The sequence below is a fragment of the Culex pipiens genome, chromosome 2 (assembly GCF_016801865.2).
Source record: "Culex pipiens pallens isolate TS chromosome 2, TS_CPP_V2, whole genome shotgun sequence".
NCBI classification, from domain to species: Eukaryota; Metazoa; Arthropoda; class Insecta; order Diptera; family Culicidae; genus Culex; species Culex pipiens.
The window spans coordinates 215406876-215427176 of record NC_068938.1 but is presented as its reverse complement, the minus strand read 5'-3'; the positions used below and the strand labels follow the sequence as shown (position 1 = coordinate 215427176).

The window sequence follows — 20301 nt, the reverse complement described above, 5'->3', positions numbered from 1 at the left end:
TGATAAAAATGATAAAATTGATAAAATTTATTTATAAAATTGATAAAATTCATAAAATTCAAAAAAATCATAAAATTCATAAAATTCATCAAATTAATAAAATTGATAATATTGATAAAATTGATAAAATTGATAACATTGATAACATTGATAAAATTGATAAAATTGATAAAATTGATAAAACTGATAAAATTGATAAAAAAATACAAAAATACAAAATAAAATAGATTTACAGATTTTTTGCCTAGATCCAAAATTTGTACCCATTCGTTCTTCCCCTCGTTCGACAACACTGCCAGACCATATGATTTGCATCACACCAAAACAAACAACCCCCCGTCGCTGCCCCACCTTGCAAATGTCACCGGGCCGGGCGCTCCCACCTCACTGCTCGTTCCAAACTACGTCCCTGCCGTGCCATCTGTCAGTGGTGAGAAAATTTGGAAAATTGCAAAACGCGAACTGGTGCGTGGAAAAAGTGAAATTTAGCCCGGAAAAGTGCACCGATTCCGGACCAAAGCGGGTGCAAACGGTGCCCGGAGTGGCCGCGCACCTCGGCAGCGTATTTTCCAGCCGGGGCGCGATGGATTCGGGACGGAAAGTGGTTTTTTCCAGTTTGTAAATTGCGGCCATTGCGTGAAACAGGGCGAGGGAAAAGAAGAAGAGTTTCTCTTTTTCTGCGGGGGGTTGTGGGAAGAAGAAGAACCGGGGTGGTGGGGTGGGTTTTTTTGGGAGGAGGAAGAAGACGACAACAACAAAAACAAATATCGTGGTTTGTTTTGAACGGAGCAGGCGGCGTCGACGACGAGGAGGTGGTTTTAGTCTTTGTTTTGATTTCGAGTCGTCGCGACGATGAGCTTCGGAACGAGCGGAAGTGGGGCGGATTTGCACTTTAGGGCGCTGCCTTTCTTGGATAAGAAATGGATCAAGGCGGATGTGAGTGCGGCGCTGCGGAGTCCGGAGGATTTGGCCAACCTGTGGAATCACCTGGTGCAGGATGAGGAAGTGGTCACGGCCCGGTTGCAGACTTCGGTCAACGCGGCCGGGGATGTGGCGTACGCCAGGCCGGACGGGAAGTACTACTGCGGGGTGCAATCGCTGAGTTGTTCCTGCTGTAAGGGCGTGTGCAGCGCGAGTGCAAGCTGTTCCTGTTCGGCGTGCCAGATTCTGGAAGCGGAGGAAGGACCGGCCAAGAAGACGCCGCCCGGCGGCCAGTTGCAAACCAGTCAGAACCAGAACCAGTGCGAGACGCCGGGCGGTTGTTCGGGGACGATTCTGGACTCGTGGCTGTGGAGTCCCATTCCAAGTAGGTTCTCTTGAGCAAATATTGAAAGATTCTTCTCTAACAAAGAAAATTCTTTAATTTTTAGCAATCGACGAGAAGCGAATCTGCAGCCGGAAGTTGATTGCGGAGCAGCGAGAAATCTGCCTCCAAGCGGCCGCAAACTGTCTGTCGGCCACCCGCACCAAACAACTTCTCTACGTCTACCGGAGATATTTCGTGGCTCTGCAACGGTGCAAACCGGACGAGAAGGCAATCGCGACCGCGGGGGATGAGAAGGCCGCCTCGGAGCAGATGGTAGCCAGTGAGATGGCGGTGGATCCGGCCAAGTTGAGTGTGAGTAAAAGTTCTTTGTTATGGTTTTTGGGTTGGGCTTGGATTTGGAATGAAGAGCGCACGACGCGAAGGTCAACGGCCGTCGCGCTTGTTGAAGAATGCAAACACACGTGGATTTGGCGTTGGTGGCGTGTCGCGAATGGTTTCTATAACATGGTGTCGAATTTATTTGACTTTAAAAACTACCCTACAATATTCAATTTCTTATCGAAAAAATCGTTCTTGACGAAGTATTCAATCAATTTAATAATTGTCAATCAATTTAATAATTGTGTGCTCTTTAGATGTTCATTATAATGCTGTTTTTGTAATTGATGGGATATAGTATGATTATTTCGTAAATCTTCAAGAAATTCCGCGAAAACCGGCAATAGACTTCATCTGTATCAGGGTGGCAACTCAAGTCGGAAAATTGAGAAAGATGCGAAAAAAATCGTGAAGTCCGCAAAAAAATCTGGAATTTGTGATAATGTATCAAAAAGTCGGGAAAGTCGGGAATCCTAAGCGCACTTGTAATATTTTGTACAATTTTCAATTCAATTTTATTCAATTCGTTTTATGCAAATGATATAAAAATTAGGGTTCATTTAACTATTTTAATCTGTTTTTGAATAAAAGGCTGTTATTTTTCGGTTAAGCTAAAAGAACTTAAAATAATATCGCCTGCTTGATTAAAAAAAACTAATTCTTGGTACTTTGCGTTTACATCTGGGTCATTCCTTCCCAAGCGACCACGCGTCCAACATCGACCTTCGCCAAATCTGCTCATATTTGGCATGGGGGTTGTTTTTGCCCCAAAAACAAAGAATCCAAAGTTTGGTGACATTTGGTCCCCCCCCGCGCCCGTGGTACCCCCCTCTTTTTCTGAGATTTTTGAAAAACCTCATTTTCAAAATGCATTTTGCTAAGAGAAAAGTTTACAAAAAGTGAACTTTTGGGTATGCATATTTGAAGATTTTTTGACGTAGAATCAAATTGCGTACTCAAAATTTACGTACAGTGTTGCCAGATATGAAAATTTTGCGCTTTAAGTTTTAAAAGGCATTTTTAACCTTTTGGACGAGCACTTACGGGAAAACTGACAATTGCATTCGATTGCTGAGAGTTTTTTACATTAAATGCAATCAAAACCTCAGGGTAAAATGAATATTTCTTGAGATATCACATTTTTAAGTTGGAAAGCTCTGTATTGCACAGCAAATGTTTTACTTAACCATCAATTTTCAACAGTACATTGCGTGAGAGCATAGTAGGCCTTGAAATTTGAATATTCTTTTTTTGATTTTTTTTAACGGAAGCAAGTGAATGTCCCAAAATTGAATTTATGTATGTATGTATTGTATGTATGTATGTATTTGTGTATGTATGTATTGTATGTATGCATTTGAACCCCCGTCTTGGCAGGACTTGGCGTGGTTCACGGATATAAGAAAATGACAAAATGTTTAATTTCGAGCGCTTCAACAGGAATTTTCTAGTTTTATGGCCCCAGAAGCTAGCCTGAAAATATGAGCATATTTGGTTAGGGTTGGTGGGTCCAATTATTACCTGAAGGATTTTTGGAGTTTTTTCTGGCAAAATTTAAAAACATGCTCAAAAAATTAACCTATATATTTTCGGGATCAATTCCTAGCGCTTTGCGATGTTCTACAAAGTTGTTCCCCGGATCAAAATCTTTGAGAATTTTGACAATAAGAAAATTTGATAGCGTTTTGGGAAACTTTGTCGAAGAAGATGTTAAAAGTGAAAATTCCCCATAGTAAATTAATTAAAGTTCCATTCTAACTTCAGGTCAAAACTGGACCCACTAAACATTAACCAAATGGGCTCATATTATCAGGCTAGCTTCTGGGGCCATAAAACTAGAAAATTCCTGTTGAAGCGCTCGAAATTAAACATTTTGTCATTTTCTTATATCCGTGAACCACGCCAAGTCCTGCCAAGACGGGGGTTCAAATGCATACATACAATACATACATACACAAATACATACATACATACAATACATACATACATAAATTCAATTTTGGGACATTCACTTGCTTCCGTTAAGAAATTGAAAAAAAGAATATTCAAATTTCAAGGCCTACTATGCTCTCACGCAATGTACTGTTGAAAATTGATGGTTAAGTAAAAAATTTGGGGGGGGGGGGGGGGGGGGGGGCTTGTCGATAAAGCAGAAGTACCTCGCGCTCGGCTAGCCAGCGTAGAAATGGGTCACCGAAGCTCGGCAGAGCTAACACCTTCCAAATGCCTATGCGAGTTATTTGCATGTATAAGAATGTAGATCTAAAAATACATGGAAACAACTGAATTTGTAAGAAGCGGCCGCGTGGTCCCGTTTGGTTGGTTGCACACACACACACAAGTCAAACCAATCCTGGATGTCTATGGCACATTTTGAAGTGCTTCAAAAAACCTTTGAAATGCATCTTAGTGAGTTGGAATTGATGAAGTTTTACGGAAATGCGAGCAATTTTAAGGTTTTTTTATGTTTTTTGGACCTCAAACTTCAAAGCCCGTTTTACCCCACTTCCCTTTGTCGTAGAGGGCTCATATTTGGCATTCATCTCATGTATGGACAAACAAACGCTGAAAGTTTCATCCAAATCGGAGCACCTCGATACGACCTGTTACACATTGGTGAAAACTCGCACTTAAAATTTTGAAATGGATTTTTTTCTTTCGAATTTTCAATGGAAATGGAATTGAATCTAAAACACAGCTTTATATTTATTTTGCTGCGTTGTACTAGTTTTGGAAATTAGCTAGGTTATTAAAAGCAAAATAAAATGTTGTGTAATTCATCTGTAATTCTCGTTGAAGAATATAAAAAGAAATGTTCACATTCGATTTCAACCAATTGAATTCATTTTTTTTTTTGTAAAAAGGCAACATTTTGAATCACAAATGGATACCATTAACTTAAAAAAACAAAATGCATTTTTATGTTTGATATTTTTTGATGTTTAAAAAAAGATTGATTAAAATTAAATCCTTATTTGTAGTTTTAGCAAAATCAAGAATATTAAAAAATAAAAATTTATACAATATTTTTGTTCGACTGGAGATGTCAGGAAAAAGCCATGGATTTTTTATTGGGATTTGATTCGACACCATGTAGAATGAAAACGGCAAGCGATGTGATAAAACGATTGACCTCTCTTTTCTCTCTCTCCCACAGAAAAACTCCAGCTTCGACCGCGACCCTCGCGCCTCCGCCACCACCACCACAACCCCTCTGAAGGACTGCGACAAGGCCACGTTCGGGTTGGCCCGCGTCGGAACCCGTGCCGCGCTCAATTTTTCCTTCGCGTTCCTGCGCCGTGCCTGGCGCTCCGGCGAAGATGTGGAACTGTGCTCGGAGCTGCTTTCGGAAGCGCTGGAAGCGCTGCAAACCCTGCCGGAAGCGTCCCTCTTCGACACGTCCCAGATGTCGTCGCTGTGGATCGAGGTGGTGGAGAAGTCGATTAAATTCCTGCGACAAGTGGTGCTGGGGGACGTAATGGGGGGGAGGTGTTTGGTGCCGAAGGCGGATCGTCACATTGCGTTGAATTTGCTGCTGGAGTTGGGCGCGCAGAAGGGCACGCTCGGCGGCTCACTGGAGGGCATTTCGTTGCTGTTGACGCTGCACGAGAAGGACCAGGAAGAGCAGGATGATAACAGGAGTCCGCCGTTTGGGAGTTCGGGGGCGCCGTTGGTGCCGCTGTTGAAGCGGTACGAGCAGATTGATAGCTTCGCGGCGTCGGCGACGGATTCGTTTCATTTTGGACCGACGGAGTCGTTTTTGCGGTTTTTGACGCTGCCCGAGTCGGAGACGGCGACGGTGGATTTGAAGCAGGCGGCGGTCATCATCATTAGTCATTTGGATCGGCTGGCGAAGCCGCACCTGCCGGCGGGGAACTACTCGGCGAAGGTGAACGCCAAGACGAACTCGGCGCAGAAGATCTTTACGCTGGGGTGGAGTTCGTGCTCGCCGGAAATGTACGGATTTACGTCGGAGGCGAGCAACGCGTCCGCGCAGCTGTTGGCGGGGTCCGTTCCGAGGTATTCAACGGCAACGATCGAACTTCCTCCAAGTCTGCAAGTGCGTCAGGTGGCCTGCACCGAGAACAGCATCTACATCGTAACGACGAGCGGTCAGCTCTACTCGATTCACTCGAGCTGCGCGGAAACCGTCGCTCCAAAGTTGGTCGAGGGATTGGAGGGAGTGAGCGTGATCCAGATTGCGGCGCACTGCGAGGGACGGCACGCGATGGCGTTGAGTTCCGCGGGGGAAGTGTACTCGTGGGGTGCTGGGGAAGGAGGTCGGCTTGGGCATGGCGATACCGCGTCGAAGGAAGTGCCCACGAAGATTGTGTTGGAGAAGCAAGTTACGGCGATCTACGCCGGGGCGAGTTACAGTGCGGCGGTTAGTAGTGTTGGGGAGTTGTTTACGTGGGGTCGTGGAACTTACGGGAGGCTGGGTCATGGCAACTCGGACGACAAGTTCGTCCCGACGCAGGTGCAAGCGCTGAAGGCGTACAAAGTTGTGGACGTGGCTCTTGGCAGTGGCGATGCCCACTCGATGGCCGTTACGGATGGTGGACTGTTGTTTGCTTGGGGAGATGGTGATTTTGGAAAGTTGGGAAATGGATCGTGCAATGGATCTCCGCTCCCGGTGCAAATTGAAGGAGTTTCGAGTGTCGCTAGGATTTACTCCGGATCGCAGTTTAGTGTGGCGCTTAGTTACGACGGAACGTTGTACAGCTGGGGAAAGGGTCACGGAGGACGGTTGGGACACGGCAATTCGGAACATTCGAACGTCCCCAAGTTGGTGCACGCGCTCGAGGGGAAGAAGATCGTCGACGTGGCCGTTGGATCGGCGCACTGTTTGGCGTTGACCAGCTCTGGCGAGCTGTACGGTTGGGGAAGAAACGACTACCAGCAAATCTGCCCGTCCGGGGTCTCGAGAGACCCGATCATCACAACTCCACTACTAACAACCCCGCCAACGCTTCGAATCTCCGGAATGACCTGCGGAGCGGCCCAAAGTATCGTCTGGTGCGCGTCGTCAACGCTCGGCGTTGCGTCCAAAATCCCGTTCGTCGTAGATCTCAGCGAGCACACGTTCCGCCAGCTGGACCAACTGCTCTGCATGGTCTGCCCGGGAACCGGCCCCGGAGACATTCGACACCCGCCCAGTCAAGAAGCCGAGTGCATCGCCGTAGCTTCGCTGAATCTCCTGCGTCTGCAGCTTCACGCCATGATCGTCAACAATGTCCCAGCGAGGGCCGTCGGCCTCGTCGAAGGTTCCCGCCTCCTAGCAAGTCTCAAATCCCGCATCCTAACCCTAGCCGGAGGTCCGGTAGTCCTTAAAACCATGCAGGAAGCCGCCCAGTGGACACTCCAAGTCGGGTGGTCCATCCTCCTGCCAACCGCGTCGGAACGTGCCCAAACACTAACCTCGTTACTCCCGGTTGGCCACGACGCGGCCGCAAACGCCACTAGTAGCAACTCCAGCTCGGGTCACCGTTTCATGACCGACCTGCTCGTCGGTTCCCTAATGGCCGAAGGCGGACTCCAAACCGCCCTGAACCAGGCCATCAACGCTCAACGCTCGCAAGACTGCGGTTCCGGTTCCGGATCGACCCATCTGTCCCTGCTGCATCTGCTCAAGCAGCTACTTCGCAACAATTCCAGCCTGACTCAGGCCCGCCTCGGCCAGCTCATGCTCGGCCCGTATCTCAAGACTGAGGAAGCATTCAGCTCTCCGGAACCACCCTCGCCTAGTCTCGATCTCCTGCACAAGTTCCAGCGGCTCCTCCTCTCCTACATCTACCAGTCCAAAACCGATCTCGATCTCAGCGGAGCCGAAGCCCTGCTCGACACCTACATCCAACAGGTCGTCACGGCCTGCGTCACAACCCTCAACAAAGCCCACGAAACCATCCTCCAGGGCAAAGAAGGCGTCGCCGAAATACTCGAGTCCGACATCTCCGACGCCCTCCTCTACGAACTCCTCATCGGTCTGGTGCTCATCCAAAAGGAAAAATCCCTCTTCCTCTCCTCCTTCGACTGGAACAAACACTTCATCCCCCTTCTCCACTCCCTGGACAACTTCAACCGCCTCACCCACGAAGGCGAAGTGCACGACTCGGACGACATGGGCTGGCCCGGCATCATCTGCCGCGGCACCGCCAAATCACCCCCCGTCCAAGAGGAAACCCTCCTCATCCGTCGCTCCGACATCGAGAACCACTGCGCCGACGGCGGCAACTGGGTCATCATCAACGGCAACGTGTACGACGTCGCCGACTACCAGCCCGAATCCCCAGCCACCCAGGAAATCCTCCAACCAACCCGCGACATCTCCCTCGAAATCAGCAACCCCCAACACCGCACCGCGTTCGAGTTCATCACCTCGTTCCTCCGCGTCGGCCGCTTCGCCATCAACGAAATCTGCGACAAAGACAACGCTCCGCGCCAGCTGACCACCCTCACCCACTTCCACTCGGAGTGCATGCTCGCGTACCTGCTCGGCCTGCGCTCCAACATCCTCCAGTCCGCATCCCCCCTCCAACCAGCGGAGCTCCAGTGCAAGAACCTCCTCAACTCAACCATCCTCAGCGGAGGACTGCAAGTCCTCCAACCGAGCAACCCGTTCGACGAGGAAAAGGGCGAAGCCCGCAGCAGCGGATCAACCGCCGGAAGCACCCCAACGGACGCATCCAGCCAGATCCCAATCGCGGACGTCCCGCAGATGGCCAACTGGCCATCGGTGCTAATCTCCCACCGCGTTGAGAGCATGCTCGCCCAACTGGGTGAGGGTAAGCTGACCGATCCGTTGGTGGCGTCGTGGATTGCGATCTGTGAGCGGTTCTGCAAGGAGAATCACCTCATTTGGCACCAGGAGTTTCCGCCGGAGCATCCGGTGATGGAGCTGGAGCGGTTGCTGATGGCGGTGCTGATTAGGCATCAGAATTTGGGACCGTTGGCGCTGGCGGTTGTGGATCGGGGTGAGTTTGGTTTTTTTAAGTTTACCGGAGATAGTCTTCTAAAATTATGGGGCCAGCGCGATTTTTCATTTTCGTAAAAATACATCAGAAATTTATGTAGATCATCAATATATTAAAATAAATTAAATCATATTCATGTTATGCGGTGTTTCTTGCCTAAACAAGCTTAACTATTCAATCCTATTTGAAATTTTATAAAATAAACATTTAAAAATGACGAAAGATAGCCAATATTCTTAATTAAGAAATTCAAAAGATAAAAAAATATTTAAAATATAAGATCAAAATAATGTTTCTTCTCACTTTTCCTATTTTTTTAAATTTAATTCAACTCTTTGATATTTTTTCAAAAATTAATTTTTTTTTTCCAGAATTTTGTGTTTTTTTTATTTTGGGTTTGTTTTTTCGATTTTTAAGTTGTTAAGCATTTTTAATAATTTTTTTCACTTTTCAATGTTTCCAATATTTAGACTTTTGGAATTATTTGAATATTTTTTTAATAATTTTTGTTTTTTTTTATTTTAATTTTTTTAATTCTTTGTTTTTTTTAATGTTTTTAATTTGTTTTAATTATATTGAATTTGTAATGATTTTAATTTTATTTTTTAAGAAGTTTAAGTTTATTTTTCTTTTTGTTTAACGATTTAACCTTTTTAAACTTATTATTTTTTTTCAGATATTTAATTTTTGTTTTTATTTACTTCTAAAAGATTTCCGAATTTTTGTAATTTTGATTTTTTTATGTTTTAAAATTTTTATATTTTTTTAAAATGCTGAAATGAATTTTTCAAATGTTTTATTTTTTTTTATTTTTAAATACTATTTGGATTTTTCAGATTCTTTTAATTATTTAGAAAAAATGTGTTTAAAATTGTCGGATTTTTGAAAAAAAATGTTAGCCTTAATTTTTTTTAATTTTTGTTTTACTTTTCTTATGATTTAATTTTTATCAATTTTTTTAATTCTTGCTTTTTTTTAACTTTTTTATGTTTATTTTTTTAAGATTTTGAATTTTTTTGAACTTGGGGTTAGTTTTTATTTTTTACGATTTCTTTATATTTTTTAAATTGTTTTTATTTTATTTGAAATTCTCAAGATTTTTGAACGTTGCAAATTTTGTTTTTTTATTTAAAAAGATTTTTGAATTTTTGTAACTCAGGGTATTTTTCATGTTTTAATCTTTTTATGTTTTTTTTAAATGCTGAAATGATTTTTTCAACGTTTTATTTTTTTAATTTTGAGAATTATCTTGATTTTTCAAATTTTATTTATTCTTAATATTTTTTTAATGTTTAAAATTTTCGGATTTGAAAATAAATTAATTTAATTTTTTTAATTCTACTTTTTTATGATTTAATTTTTTGAACTTTTCAATATTTCTATTTCCTCAGCTTAATTTTTTTTAATTTTCAGATATTTTTAGATTTTTCGATGATTTTTTCATAATTTGTGATGTTTTTTTAATGTCTGCTTTACCATTATTTTATTTTAACTATTAACTTTTTTTTAAAGATTTTTCTTAATTTTTTTCTGATTTTTGAAAATATTTTAAGGCCAATGCATTTTATTTACAAAGTTTTTGTTCTTCGGCTCCAGCCGTGAAATTTTGACGAAATTTCATGATTTTTTTGTCTTTAATTTTTTTGAGCCGATTTTAAAGCAGGGGGGGGGGGTTCCCTTTCTTAAATTTTTATGCTTTGAATATTTAGTATTGTTTAATTTAATTTATATTATTAATATTTGTTTTCTTTTGTCAATTTTAGAATTTTTTTTACTAATTTAGAAATTATTTTCAAAAAAAAAAATTATGAAAATTGCAATGATATTTTTCTTATAACTTTTAAATTTTCATTTTTAAGTTTTTTTTTTCAATAGGTGGTGAACAAGTAATCTACTTAATTGAATATTATCAACTATTAATTTTTTAAAGTCTTTTTAATTATTTAAATTCCATTTTTAAATTTGTTGTTTTTTTATTAATTTTTTTAACATTTTTAATTTTTTTATTTTTGAATATTTATATTTGTTTGGTATTATTTTTTTTATTTTTTTGTTGTTTGTTTTTATCTTATAGATATTAAGATTTCTTTTATTTTTTTATTTCTTTGATTAAAATTATCTAATATTTTTTGAATAAAAATATTGAGGTTTTGCAACGCGACTGTGTTTTACATGTAGCTGTGCTGCTAATGAACCCATAGTACTACTTTTTGAAGTTAACATTTTTTATATTTTTTGCTTTCTTGAATTGCTTAAAATTCTTAGGATTTTTTTAATTTTTGTTGAGTGTTTTTAAATATCAATAGAACGTTAAAAAATATTTTTGTCTTTTATCAAATTTTGGATTTCGGACCCCAGAGTCGATTTATTGTAATTGAGGATTACGTAATTCTGCATTACTTTATTGCATTTTTGTAACTCTGAATTACAAAAAATAGAGGTTTAGATTTGAATTTTAACAAAAATAGACAATTCCAAAATTATAAAACTCGAAAATGATTAAATTATGTTTTGAATCTCTGAAGTTTTCAATTTCTCCTTTTTTGATTTTTTTAAAGTTTTGTTTGGCTAGCCATTCTGTGCATTGTCTCCAAATTTGGTTGAAGTTGGTTGCCGGATTCCCGAGTTACAATCAAAAATAGAGACAGTAGTTGGGCGACAAAACTTTCTCTGCCAAAATTCTTTTTGACCAGTTGTCGCACTTGCAGGGCGTGATCGCAACTACTTTCTTATGTATAATAACACTATTGTATGGGGTTTTATGACAAGATAACGAATAATTGAAATAAAATAATTTGAATTTCCTCTTCTCTTCCCGCCCAGAACTCTCCGGCAACTGCTCGAAACCGCCGCCGCCGATCGTCACCATCATCAAGCAGGTCCACCAGACCAAGTGGAGCATCGTGAAGATGCGCCAACAGCTGAACCGCAGCTACAAGGAGGTGTGCGCCCCGATGATCGACAAGTGCCGCTTCCTGCTGTACGAAATCCGTCCGGCGATCAGTCTGGAGCAGCACGGCCTTGGGAATCTACACATTCTGCACAAGCTGCCGAGGTTTAAAGCGCTGGTGCGGCGCATCATTACGGAGATGCGGGCGGCCAAGAAGCAGCTGCTGACGTGCGCCAAACCAGAGGATATACTGAACGTGACGATTCAGAGCCAGTTTACGTCGTCGGTGACGAAGATCCAGTCGCAGGAGAATCTCAGCTGTAAGAATCAGTCGACGGAGAATCTAGTCAACGAGAGTCTGATCAAGGTGGCGAGTTTGGAGAGTTTGAACGCCGGGGGGAGGGATCGATCGGCGTCGCCGGTGATTTTGGCCGCGGTTCAGAAGGTCAACACGGCGTCGGATGAGAATCTGCTGAATGTGGGATGTGTGAATGAGGTTGGGGTTGGTGGTGGGGATGGCGATGGAGGTGGGGACAAGAAGATTCCGATTACGAGCGATGAGATCAAGACGCCGACGAACGAGCTGATTGACTACAACAACTCCAAGATGAAGAATCCGGACGGTGGGGATGAGTTTATCAATAATGTGATTGCGAGCTTGAGTGAAAAGTGCTTGATCGAGTCGTATCCGGCGGAGTTCAAAAACGGCGTCAGTCAGCAGATTGTGGACTTTATTCTGTACGACCTGTGCGACGTTGAAACGTTGAGAAGGGCGTTGTACTGCCAGATTCAGCGCTACCAGATTCGCAAGCAAGGTCTTGAAATGCTCTACGAACTCCTAAAGATCCCAGGACTCTTTGACGCCGCCCAGTACAACCTCTTCAACGGCTATCTCGGACTCCACGCGTCCAAATCCGACACCACCCAAAACTCCGAGCACATTCTCGAGAATCTCAACATGATCACGGCGTTCCAAAAGGCGGACATTCTGATCGCCCAATCGAAGATCATCGAGTGGACCGTCGCCGAGCTGCAAAAGTACGTCAACCAGGAGAAGATCAACGGTCGCCACCGGAACCACGGCGAAAAGGACAACTCCAACCTGGGCACGTACGTGTTTCTGAAAAAGCTTCCACGGGCGAGATTCCTACTCAGCATTTTTGGAATTCTCTCGCGAACGTACGAAGCCAACGAGTTGAGTCTGCTGATCAACTCGGGAATTCTGGGCACGATCATGGGCTTGCTGCGGCAAACCGGGGCGGATCTTCCAAACACCAAAAACAACACGGACATTTCCGTGATTTACGAGGACGTGGTGACGAATGTAGGTTGAGAATTGTTTATCAGAGCGAAATCTAAGCAGTTATGTTTTTAATTTGTAGCTCAAATCATCGAAGGAAGGACTGCCCGGGCCAGAGTTGGCCAAGTTGATGAAGATCGGGACGAGGATCGCGCGCGGAGCGGATTGGAAGTGGGGCGAACAGGACGGACCAGGAGGAGAGGGACGAATCATCAGTGAGATTGGAGAAGACGGGTAAGTTGCGGAAGATGTTGACGAGTTGCTGGAAATCCTCGAATATTGTCTCAAATGAATGTGTGCGTGAAGGTATGTGTGTGAAGGTCGAAATACATAGCGTCGAATGGACAAAAGGTCGAAAATAGCGTTATATTATGACTAAATTCAACATTTGTCAGATGAAACTACAACAGCATTTTTTTACAGAATTAAAAATAAAAAAAACATGATTTTCGAAATTTAGAGTTAATTGAGGTGATTATCCTCCTTGTCGAAACTTGTCAACGGGACAAGTCGTAATTTGTCGATAGTAGATTGAGATCATTCGATCGTAACTTCTCGATCTACCATCGACAAATTATGACTGACGATCGAGAAAATCTTAATATTTATTCGATGTTTGTTTTTTTTGAGAGATCGCAAAATCCATTGATAAAAAAATATTTGAATAAAAATAAAAATTAAAAAAATCAGCAAATTCTCAAAATTTAAAAAAAAATTAAGGAAACATTAAAAATAAACTGAAAATTCCAGATTTTTTTTTTAAAATTACAAAATATATTTGAGAAAATTAAAGTTTCAATTTCAGTTTTAGTTATTTTATAAATAATATTTTTAAAGTGCTTTAAAATTTGAAAACATTTTAATAAGTTCATTAATTTTAAAAAATTTAACATTTAAAAAAATTTGAGCATTTAAAATTTTTTAAACATTTTCTAAATTTCAAACATTCTAAAAAGTGTAAACATTTTAAAAATTTCAAACATTTTAGAAGCTAAACATTTTAAAAAATTAAAGCATTTTAAATTTTGTAGTTTAAAAAAAAAAATTTAAATGCTTTAAACTTTTCAAACACTTCAAAAATTTCATTCGCTTTAAGAAATTGAAACACTATAAAAATGTAAGCATTTTTAATTTTTTAAACATTTTAAAAATTTCAAACATTTAAAAATTTTAACATATCAGAAAATTAAAACATTTCAAATTTTTCAAACATTTTTAAAACTTTTAACATTTTAAAAATGTCAAACATTTCAAAAAAAATTAAATATTTTAAAAAATCAAACGTTTAATTTCAAACAATTTAAAAAATTTAAACATTTTAAAAATTTCAAAATTACTTTTCAAAAAAATCAAACATTTCAAAAATTTAAACATTTTAAAAATATCAAACATTTTAAAAATATCAAACATTTCAAAAATTTCAAACATTTTAAAAAATTCAAACTTTTGAAAAATTTTAAACATTTTAAGAAAATAAACAATTTCAAAATTTTAAAAACTTCAAACATTATCAAAAAATTTCAAACATTTAAAAAAACCTAACATTTTTAAAAATTCAAACATTAAAAAAATAATCATTTTAAAAATTTCAAACATTTTAATAATTTCAAACATTTTAATAATTATAAACATTTTAATAATTTCAAACATTTTAATAATTTCAAACATTTAAAAAATTCAAACAGGTATTTAAAAAAAACAAGCATTTTAAAAATTTCAAACATTTTAATAATTTCAAACATTTAAAAAAATCAAATAGGTATTTAAAAAAAATCTAGCATTTTAAAAATTTCGAACATTTTAAAAAAATTAAACCTTTTAAACATATCAAACATTTTGAAAAAATCAATCATTTTTAAAAATTCAAAACATTTTAAGAAGTTTAACATTTTAAAAATTTTAACATTTCAAAAATTTAATAATTTTCAAGTGTTTGAAATTTTTCAAATGTTTAAAATTTTTAAAATGTTTAATTTTTTCAAAAATGTTCAATTTTTGTTTTGTTTTTTTTTAAATGTTCGAAATTTTTAACATGTTCGAAGTTTATCAAATGTTTTAAATGTTTGAAATTTTTTAAATGCTTGAATTTTTTAAATGTTTAATTTTTTTTAAACGTTTCAAAAACGTTTCGTTGAACCGTTTAAAAACATCGAAACATTTAAAAAATTCAAGCATTTAAAAAATTCAAACATTTCAAAAATTTAAAACATTTGAAAAACTTTGAACATGTTAAAAATTTCGAACATTTTAAAAAAAACAAACACTTAAAAAAATTAAACATTAAAAAAAAATTAAACATTTAATTTTTTTTAACATTTTAAAAATTTCAAGCATTTGAAAGCTTCCAACATTTTTTAAATTTCAAACATTTACAAAAATTCTAACATTTTTAAACTTAAAAACATTTAATTTTTTTTAAACATTTCAAAAATTTAAAACATTTTAAAAACTTCAAACATTTTAACACTTTCAAAATTTTAAAATTTCAAGCTCTTTAAATTTTTTAAAAATTTCTAAAATATATTTTTTTTTCAAATTCTTACTTTTGATCTTTTGTCCACTTCCGACTTTTTGACTTTGGACCTTTTGTCCTTTTGACCTCTTTCGACGTTTTGTCACACTTAGTCTGAAAATTTGTAAATTATCAGTGCAAGTGATTACACTAACCGAACTTTACTTCAAGCTCTGCACGTACGATCCTTCCGAGAACGTCCCCTTCAAGATGGTTCTTAAAGGCTATAACCACGCTCCCATCTCCCATCTTTTTCCAGCTGGGTCCGCGTCGAATGGGACAACGGCTCCACCAACTCGTACCGCATGGGCAAGGAGGGCCAGTACGACCTGCGACTCGCGGACAGTGCCCTCAAGGCACTCTCGCCGGACAAGGACAGCGAAAAGGAAGACTTTATCGACCAACATCTGTACAACGAGTCCCATCCGACGAAGCTGCTGCGCAATGTCTGCATCAAAACTCTGCAGATGTTGTTCGCCTCGGTAGGGATGCACGCCGAGAAGATGCAGCAAAACTCGCTGCGAAGCGTGGCTTCGATGTTCCGGGCGATTCTGACTAACCGGATAACGTATTACAACTTTGCGCTGGAGCAGTGGACCACGCTAGGGTTTTTGAGAGCGATTTCCTCGTCGAAAGCGCTGTCGATGCATTTGACGTCGCCGGTTTGGATCGAGCTGGCGTTTGAGATATTGAACTCGCCGATCACGTGCAAGAAGGATGTCTACAAGAAGTTGCACTGTTTGCGGTTGCTGCAGTCTACGCTGGTCAATTGGACCGGCGAGGAGTCGCATCGGGTCGATGACATTATTGTGAAGTTGTTTGACGTACTGGGGAAGATTAGTTTGTACTGTCCGAACGACCTGTCGCTGTTGAACAACGCGGTTGATATTAAGAGCAGGGTGTTGTACAGTGCGTCGCACACGGGGACGATCGCGGAGGAGATCATCGTGCTGATCCGGAAGTTGCACACGTTGCCGCTGTGGAACGAGAACATAAATTCGTTTATCGCGCAGAAGCTGTGCCTGGTGGCGGATGTGTTTCTGGTGAGCGAGCTGGAGATTAACTTTGAAGGTGAAAAGGCCTCCATCATGGGCGCCCTCTGCACGATCGGCGGCTGTGACTCGCGGCCCCGCCTCGGGCTGAACCTAACCCTAGACGGTGTCCGCGGAACGATCTCCCGCATGACCAAGAAGGGCAAGGTGGTCATGAACGTGCACGCGCAAGCGGAAACGAAAAAGATTCCGATCTTCAAGGTGTCGGAGTGCGCGGACGTGGGTGCGTTCAGCCTGTCCAAGCTGACGATCAACGAGATGCTGCTGAACTCGTGGGCGGTGCTTTTCTACGGGATTGGCCAGACGCCGATGAACGTGGCGAACAGTATCAACATGGGACTGCTGCAGACGCAGCAGATCAACTTTAGTGCGCTGAAGGCTACGAAGGTGCTGTTCCGACATCAGAGCTTGTTGAGGAAGATTTTGAGGCAGCGATCGCCGGGCATTACGCGGAGTTCGTCGAAGGATAGCTTGTCGGATCGGGACGGGAGTCCGGAGGAGGGAAAGCCTCGGAGTGAGTCGAACACCTCGGAAGAATCGCAAGCGTACACGGAGCTGTTGATTCAGACGATCTTGCTGCGGGCTACGCAACCGAGTCCATTGAAGGCCTGCTACTCGTTCCAGGAGATGGAACTGGCGGCGTTGAACATCTCGCAGATGTTGGCAAGTCACGTGCACAACGAGTTGAATGCACCCTCGAACAAGCGAGCGTTCCCGGTTAGTCAAGCGACCATGATCCACGGAGTTCCGATCTACAACAACGAGTCGGCGCTGGAAGACGCGCAGACGCCTTCGGGTGCGGAAGCGGCCATCAGTGGTGCTTCCACGGGTCGTGGGACGGCTAGACGGAGTCCACCGAGTGCGTTGGTGGCGCAGATCATGGAGATGGGATTCACGAGGAAGTCGGTGGAGACGGCGATCAAGAGTCTGACGCTGCATACGAACATTAAGCCGACAGCGGAGCAGGTCGTGCAGTGGATTCTGGAACATCCGGACGTAACGGCGAACCTGGGTGGAAAGGGCGATGATAACGATGCCCATAGCGATACGGAGAGCGTTAGTTCCGACACGATGGACGGCGGGTCGTCGCTGCACGATTCGCAGCAGGTCGTGTACAAGTCGCGGGATGACTTCAAGTCAGCGGACCAGTACGCGATCTACGTGCGTGGGTTGATCTGTCCGGGGATGTTGGTACGATGCTGTCAGGACTTTGAAGAGATTCGGAAGGGTGACATTGGGACGGTGCTGAAGGTTGAGCCGGAGGGTTTGCACGATCTGAACGTGAGGGTTGACTGGCAGATGCGCGATCGACCGTACTGGATGTGCTTCGTGCACTTAGAGCTGCTTGAGGCGCCACCGTCGGAGAATAGCGCCACGATCGGGGTAGGATCGCAGATACGGATAAGAAATACGCAACACTTCCGCTATCGATTGAACACAATCCCACGGGGAAGTATCGGGACGGTAACTTCAGTCAACGGTACGGAGGTGACCGCGGAGTTCCCCCAGCAAACCGTTTGGAACGGTCACCTAAACGAGCTGGAGTTGATCTCGAACCCGTTGAGCTTTGGAGGTTCCGGACAGGGTGTCTTCGATATCATCGACGACTGGTCACGCTGCATACGATCGCTGACCGTTTCTTCGAACGAATCTTCCGCCAAGTACCTACTCGATCGCAGTACCAACTACTGGCAGAGTTCCTCAACGCAGGGCAAACACTGGATCCGGCTGGAAATCCACGATCAAGTCTTCATCCAAACCCTGTCGATCAACGTCGATCCGGACGACTACTCGCACATGCCGTCGCTGGTCGTGATCCGCGGTGGAGACTCTGTCGCGACCCTCAAGGAACTCCACTGGGTCTCAATCAACCCAACGGACGTCGTAGTCCAACTCCTAAACGACTGCAAGCAGTACTACGCGTGGATCGAGATCCTCGTCAAGCAGTGCCGCAACAACGGCATCCAGTGCAAGATCCACGGACTCAACATCATCGGCAAGCGTAAGCAAACCGACCTGGAGATGATGCTTCAGAACGCGTCCTTCCTTGCGACGGAGAACGACTCGGCGGCGGAGCCGAGCTACTCGACTTCGTCGAACTACGCCGACGAGCAGTCCTCGAACGAGATCAGCTCCAAGGTGCTGGTTTGGGGTCTGAACGACAAGGAGCAGCTTGGTGGACTCAAAGGTTCCAAGGTGAAGCTGCCAACGTACTCTTCGGTGCTGAGTCAACTCAAGCCGATTCACATCTCGGGTGGGTCGAAGTCACTGTTCATCGTATCGCAGGACGGCAAGTTGTACGCCTGCGGCGAAGGAACTAACGGACGGCTCGGACTCGGTCACAACAACAACGTACCGACTCCGCGTCAGGTTCCGATCTTGAACCAGTACGTGGTGAAGAAGGTGGCGGTTCACTCTGGCGGGAAGCACGCGATGGCGTTGACCCTGGACGGGAAGGTCTTCTCGTGGGGCGAAGGAGAAGACGGGAAACTCGGACATGGCAATCGAGTTACGCTGGAGAAGCCCAAGTTGCTCGAGAGTTTGAGAACGAAACGAATCCGGGATATTGCGTGCGGATCAAGTCATAGTGCCGCGATCACCAGTTCCGGGGAGTTGTACACCTGGGGATTGGGAGAGTACGGCCGGTTGGGTCACGGAGATAACTGCACCCAGCTGAAGCCCAAGTTGGTGACGGCGCTGCAAGGTCATCGCGTGGTTCAGGTCGCCTGTGGTAGTCGTGACGCTCAGACGCTCTGTTTGACCGAGGAAGGTCTGGTGTTTTCCTGGGGTGACGGAGACTTTGGCAAGCTTGGACGGGGAGGATCGGAAGGGTGTTCGGTGCCGCATCAGGTCGAGCGGTTGAACGGAGTTGGAGTTGTGCAGATCGAGTGTGGAGCGCAGTTTAGTCTGGCGTTGACCAAGATCGGTGAGGTGTGGACTTGGGGCAAGGGCGATTACTACCGGCTGGGTCATGGAACGGATCAACACGTGAGAAAGCCGACACCTATCCAAGGACTCCGTGGCAAGAAGGTTATTCACGTTGCGGTTGGAGCGCTGCACTGCTTGGCGGTTACGGACAGTGGTCAGGTATTCGCCTGGGGCGACAACGATCATGGTCAGCAAGGTTCCGGCAATACCGTAGTCAACAAGAAGCCGAACCTCGTGCTTGGATTGGACGGAGTCTTTGTCAACCGCGTAGCTTGCGGTAGTTCACACTCCGTTGCCTGGAGTCTACCGCAGAACCCCTCGGAAAAAGACAAAAAAGAACCCGTTCCATTCGCCGTGAGCAAAGATCCCCTCGGAAGTCACAGCCTCGGAATCTACGCGCTAGACAGCGAGCCAACGACTTCCCAACCCCAACTCGGCGCAACCAGCGCCAAACAGCAGCGCCCGTCCCTGTCCGAGAGTGTCCTCTCGCTGGAAACCTACGGAGCCCGCCAAGCCGCCCTGTCTCACATCCTGAACTCGATGAGCATCCTGCACGCGCGATCATGTATCATCGCGTCCCTCACCTGTCACTCCCAGCTGACCGTGCAGGACAAGGCCGGCTTCAACGAAACGCGGCCGATCACCCCGGTCTCCGACAATGATCACGACGAGCCGAAAGCCGACGCAGAGGTTGTTCAGCAACAGCAGAACGAGGTGATCGCGCACGGTGGTGGTGAAGGACCCGCGGACGTATCCGGACTGATCCAAACCAACGACATCGCTGACTGTGACATTCCGATCGTGTCCGGCATGAACAACACGCTTAGTGCGTACCGCAGCTTGACCGGCTCGCTTTCGCTGTCGGCGTCGATCTCCAGCTGTAACGCGACGCAACGCCACTCGAAGATGTCCGCCAGTGCGATGTCCGTGATGGCTGCGACCATGACGCATCATGATGAGGTAGGTTGGTTTAGGGTAGAAGTTACAACGTAGAATTGATCCC

The 20301-nt window shown here is 43.4% G+C and overlaps 1 protein-coding gene across 2 annotated transcripts in view; it reads left to right on the top strand.

Annotated features, from left to right (window-relative positions):
- The first annotated feature begins 706 nt into the window (after window positions 1–706).
- LOC120418576 (probable E3 ubiquitin-protein ligase HERC2) overlaps window positions 707–20301 on the top strand; it is a 28732-nt gene continuing 9137 nt past the window's right edge. For both annotated transcript variants that reach the window (XM_039581021.2, XM_039581022.2), the window contains exons 1-6: window positions 707–1306; window positions 1371–1618; window positions 4803–8616; window positions 11440–12830; window positions 12889–13040; window positions 15578–20258. In XM_039581021.2, the coding sequence (XP_039436955.1) occupies window positions 853–1306; window positions 1371–1618; window positions 4803–8616; window positions 11440–12830; window positions 12889–13040; window positions 15578–20258 (10740 nt within the window). In that variant the 5' untranslated portion in view covers window positions 707–852. The remainder of the gene's footprint in view (window positions 1307–1370; window positions 1619–4802; window positions 8617–11439; window positions 12831–12888; window positions 13041–15577; window positions 20259–20301) is intronic.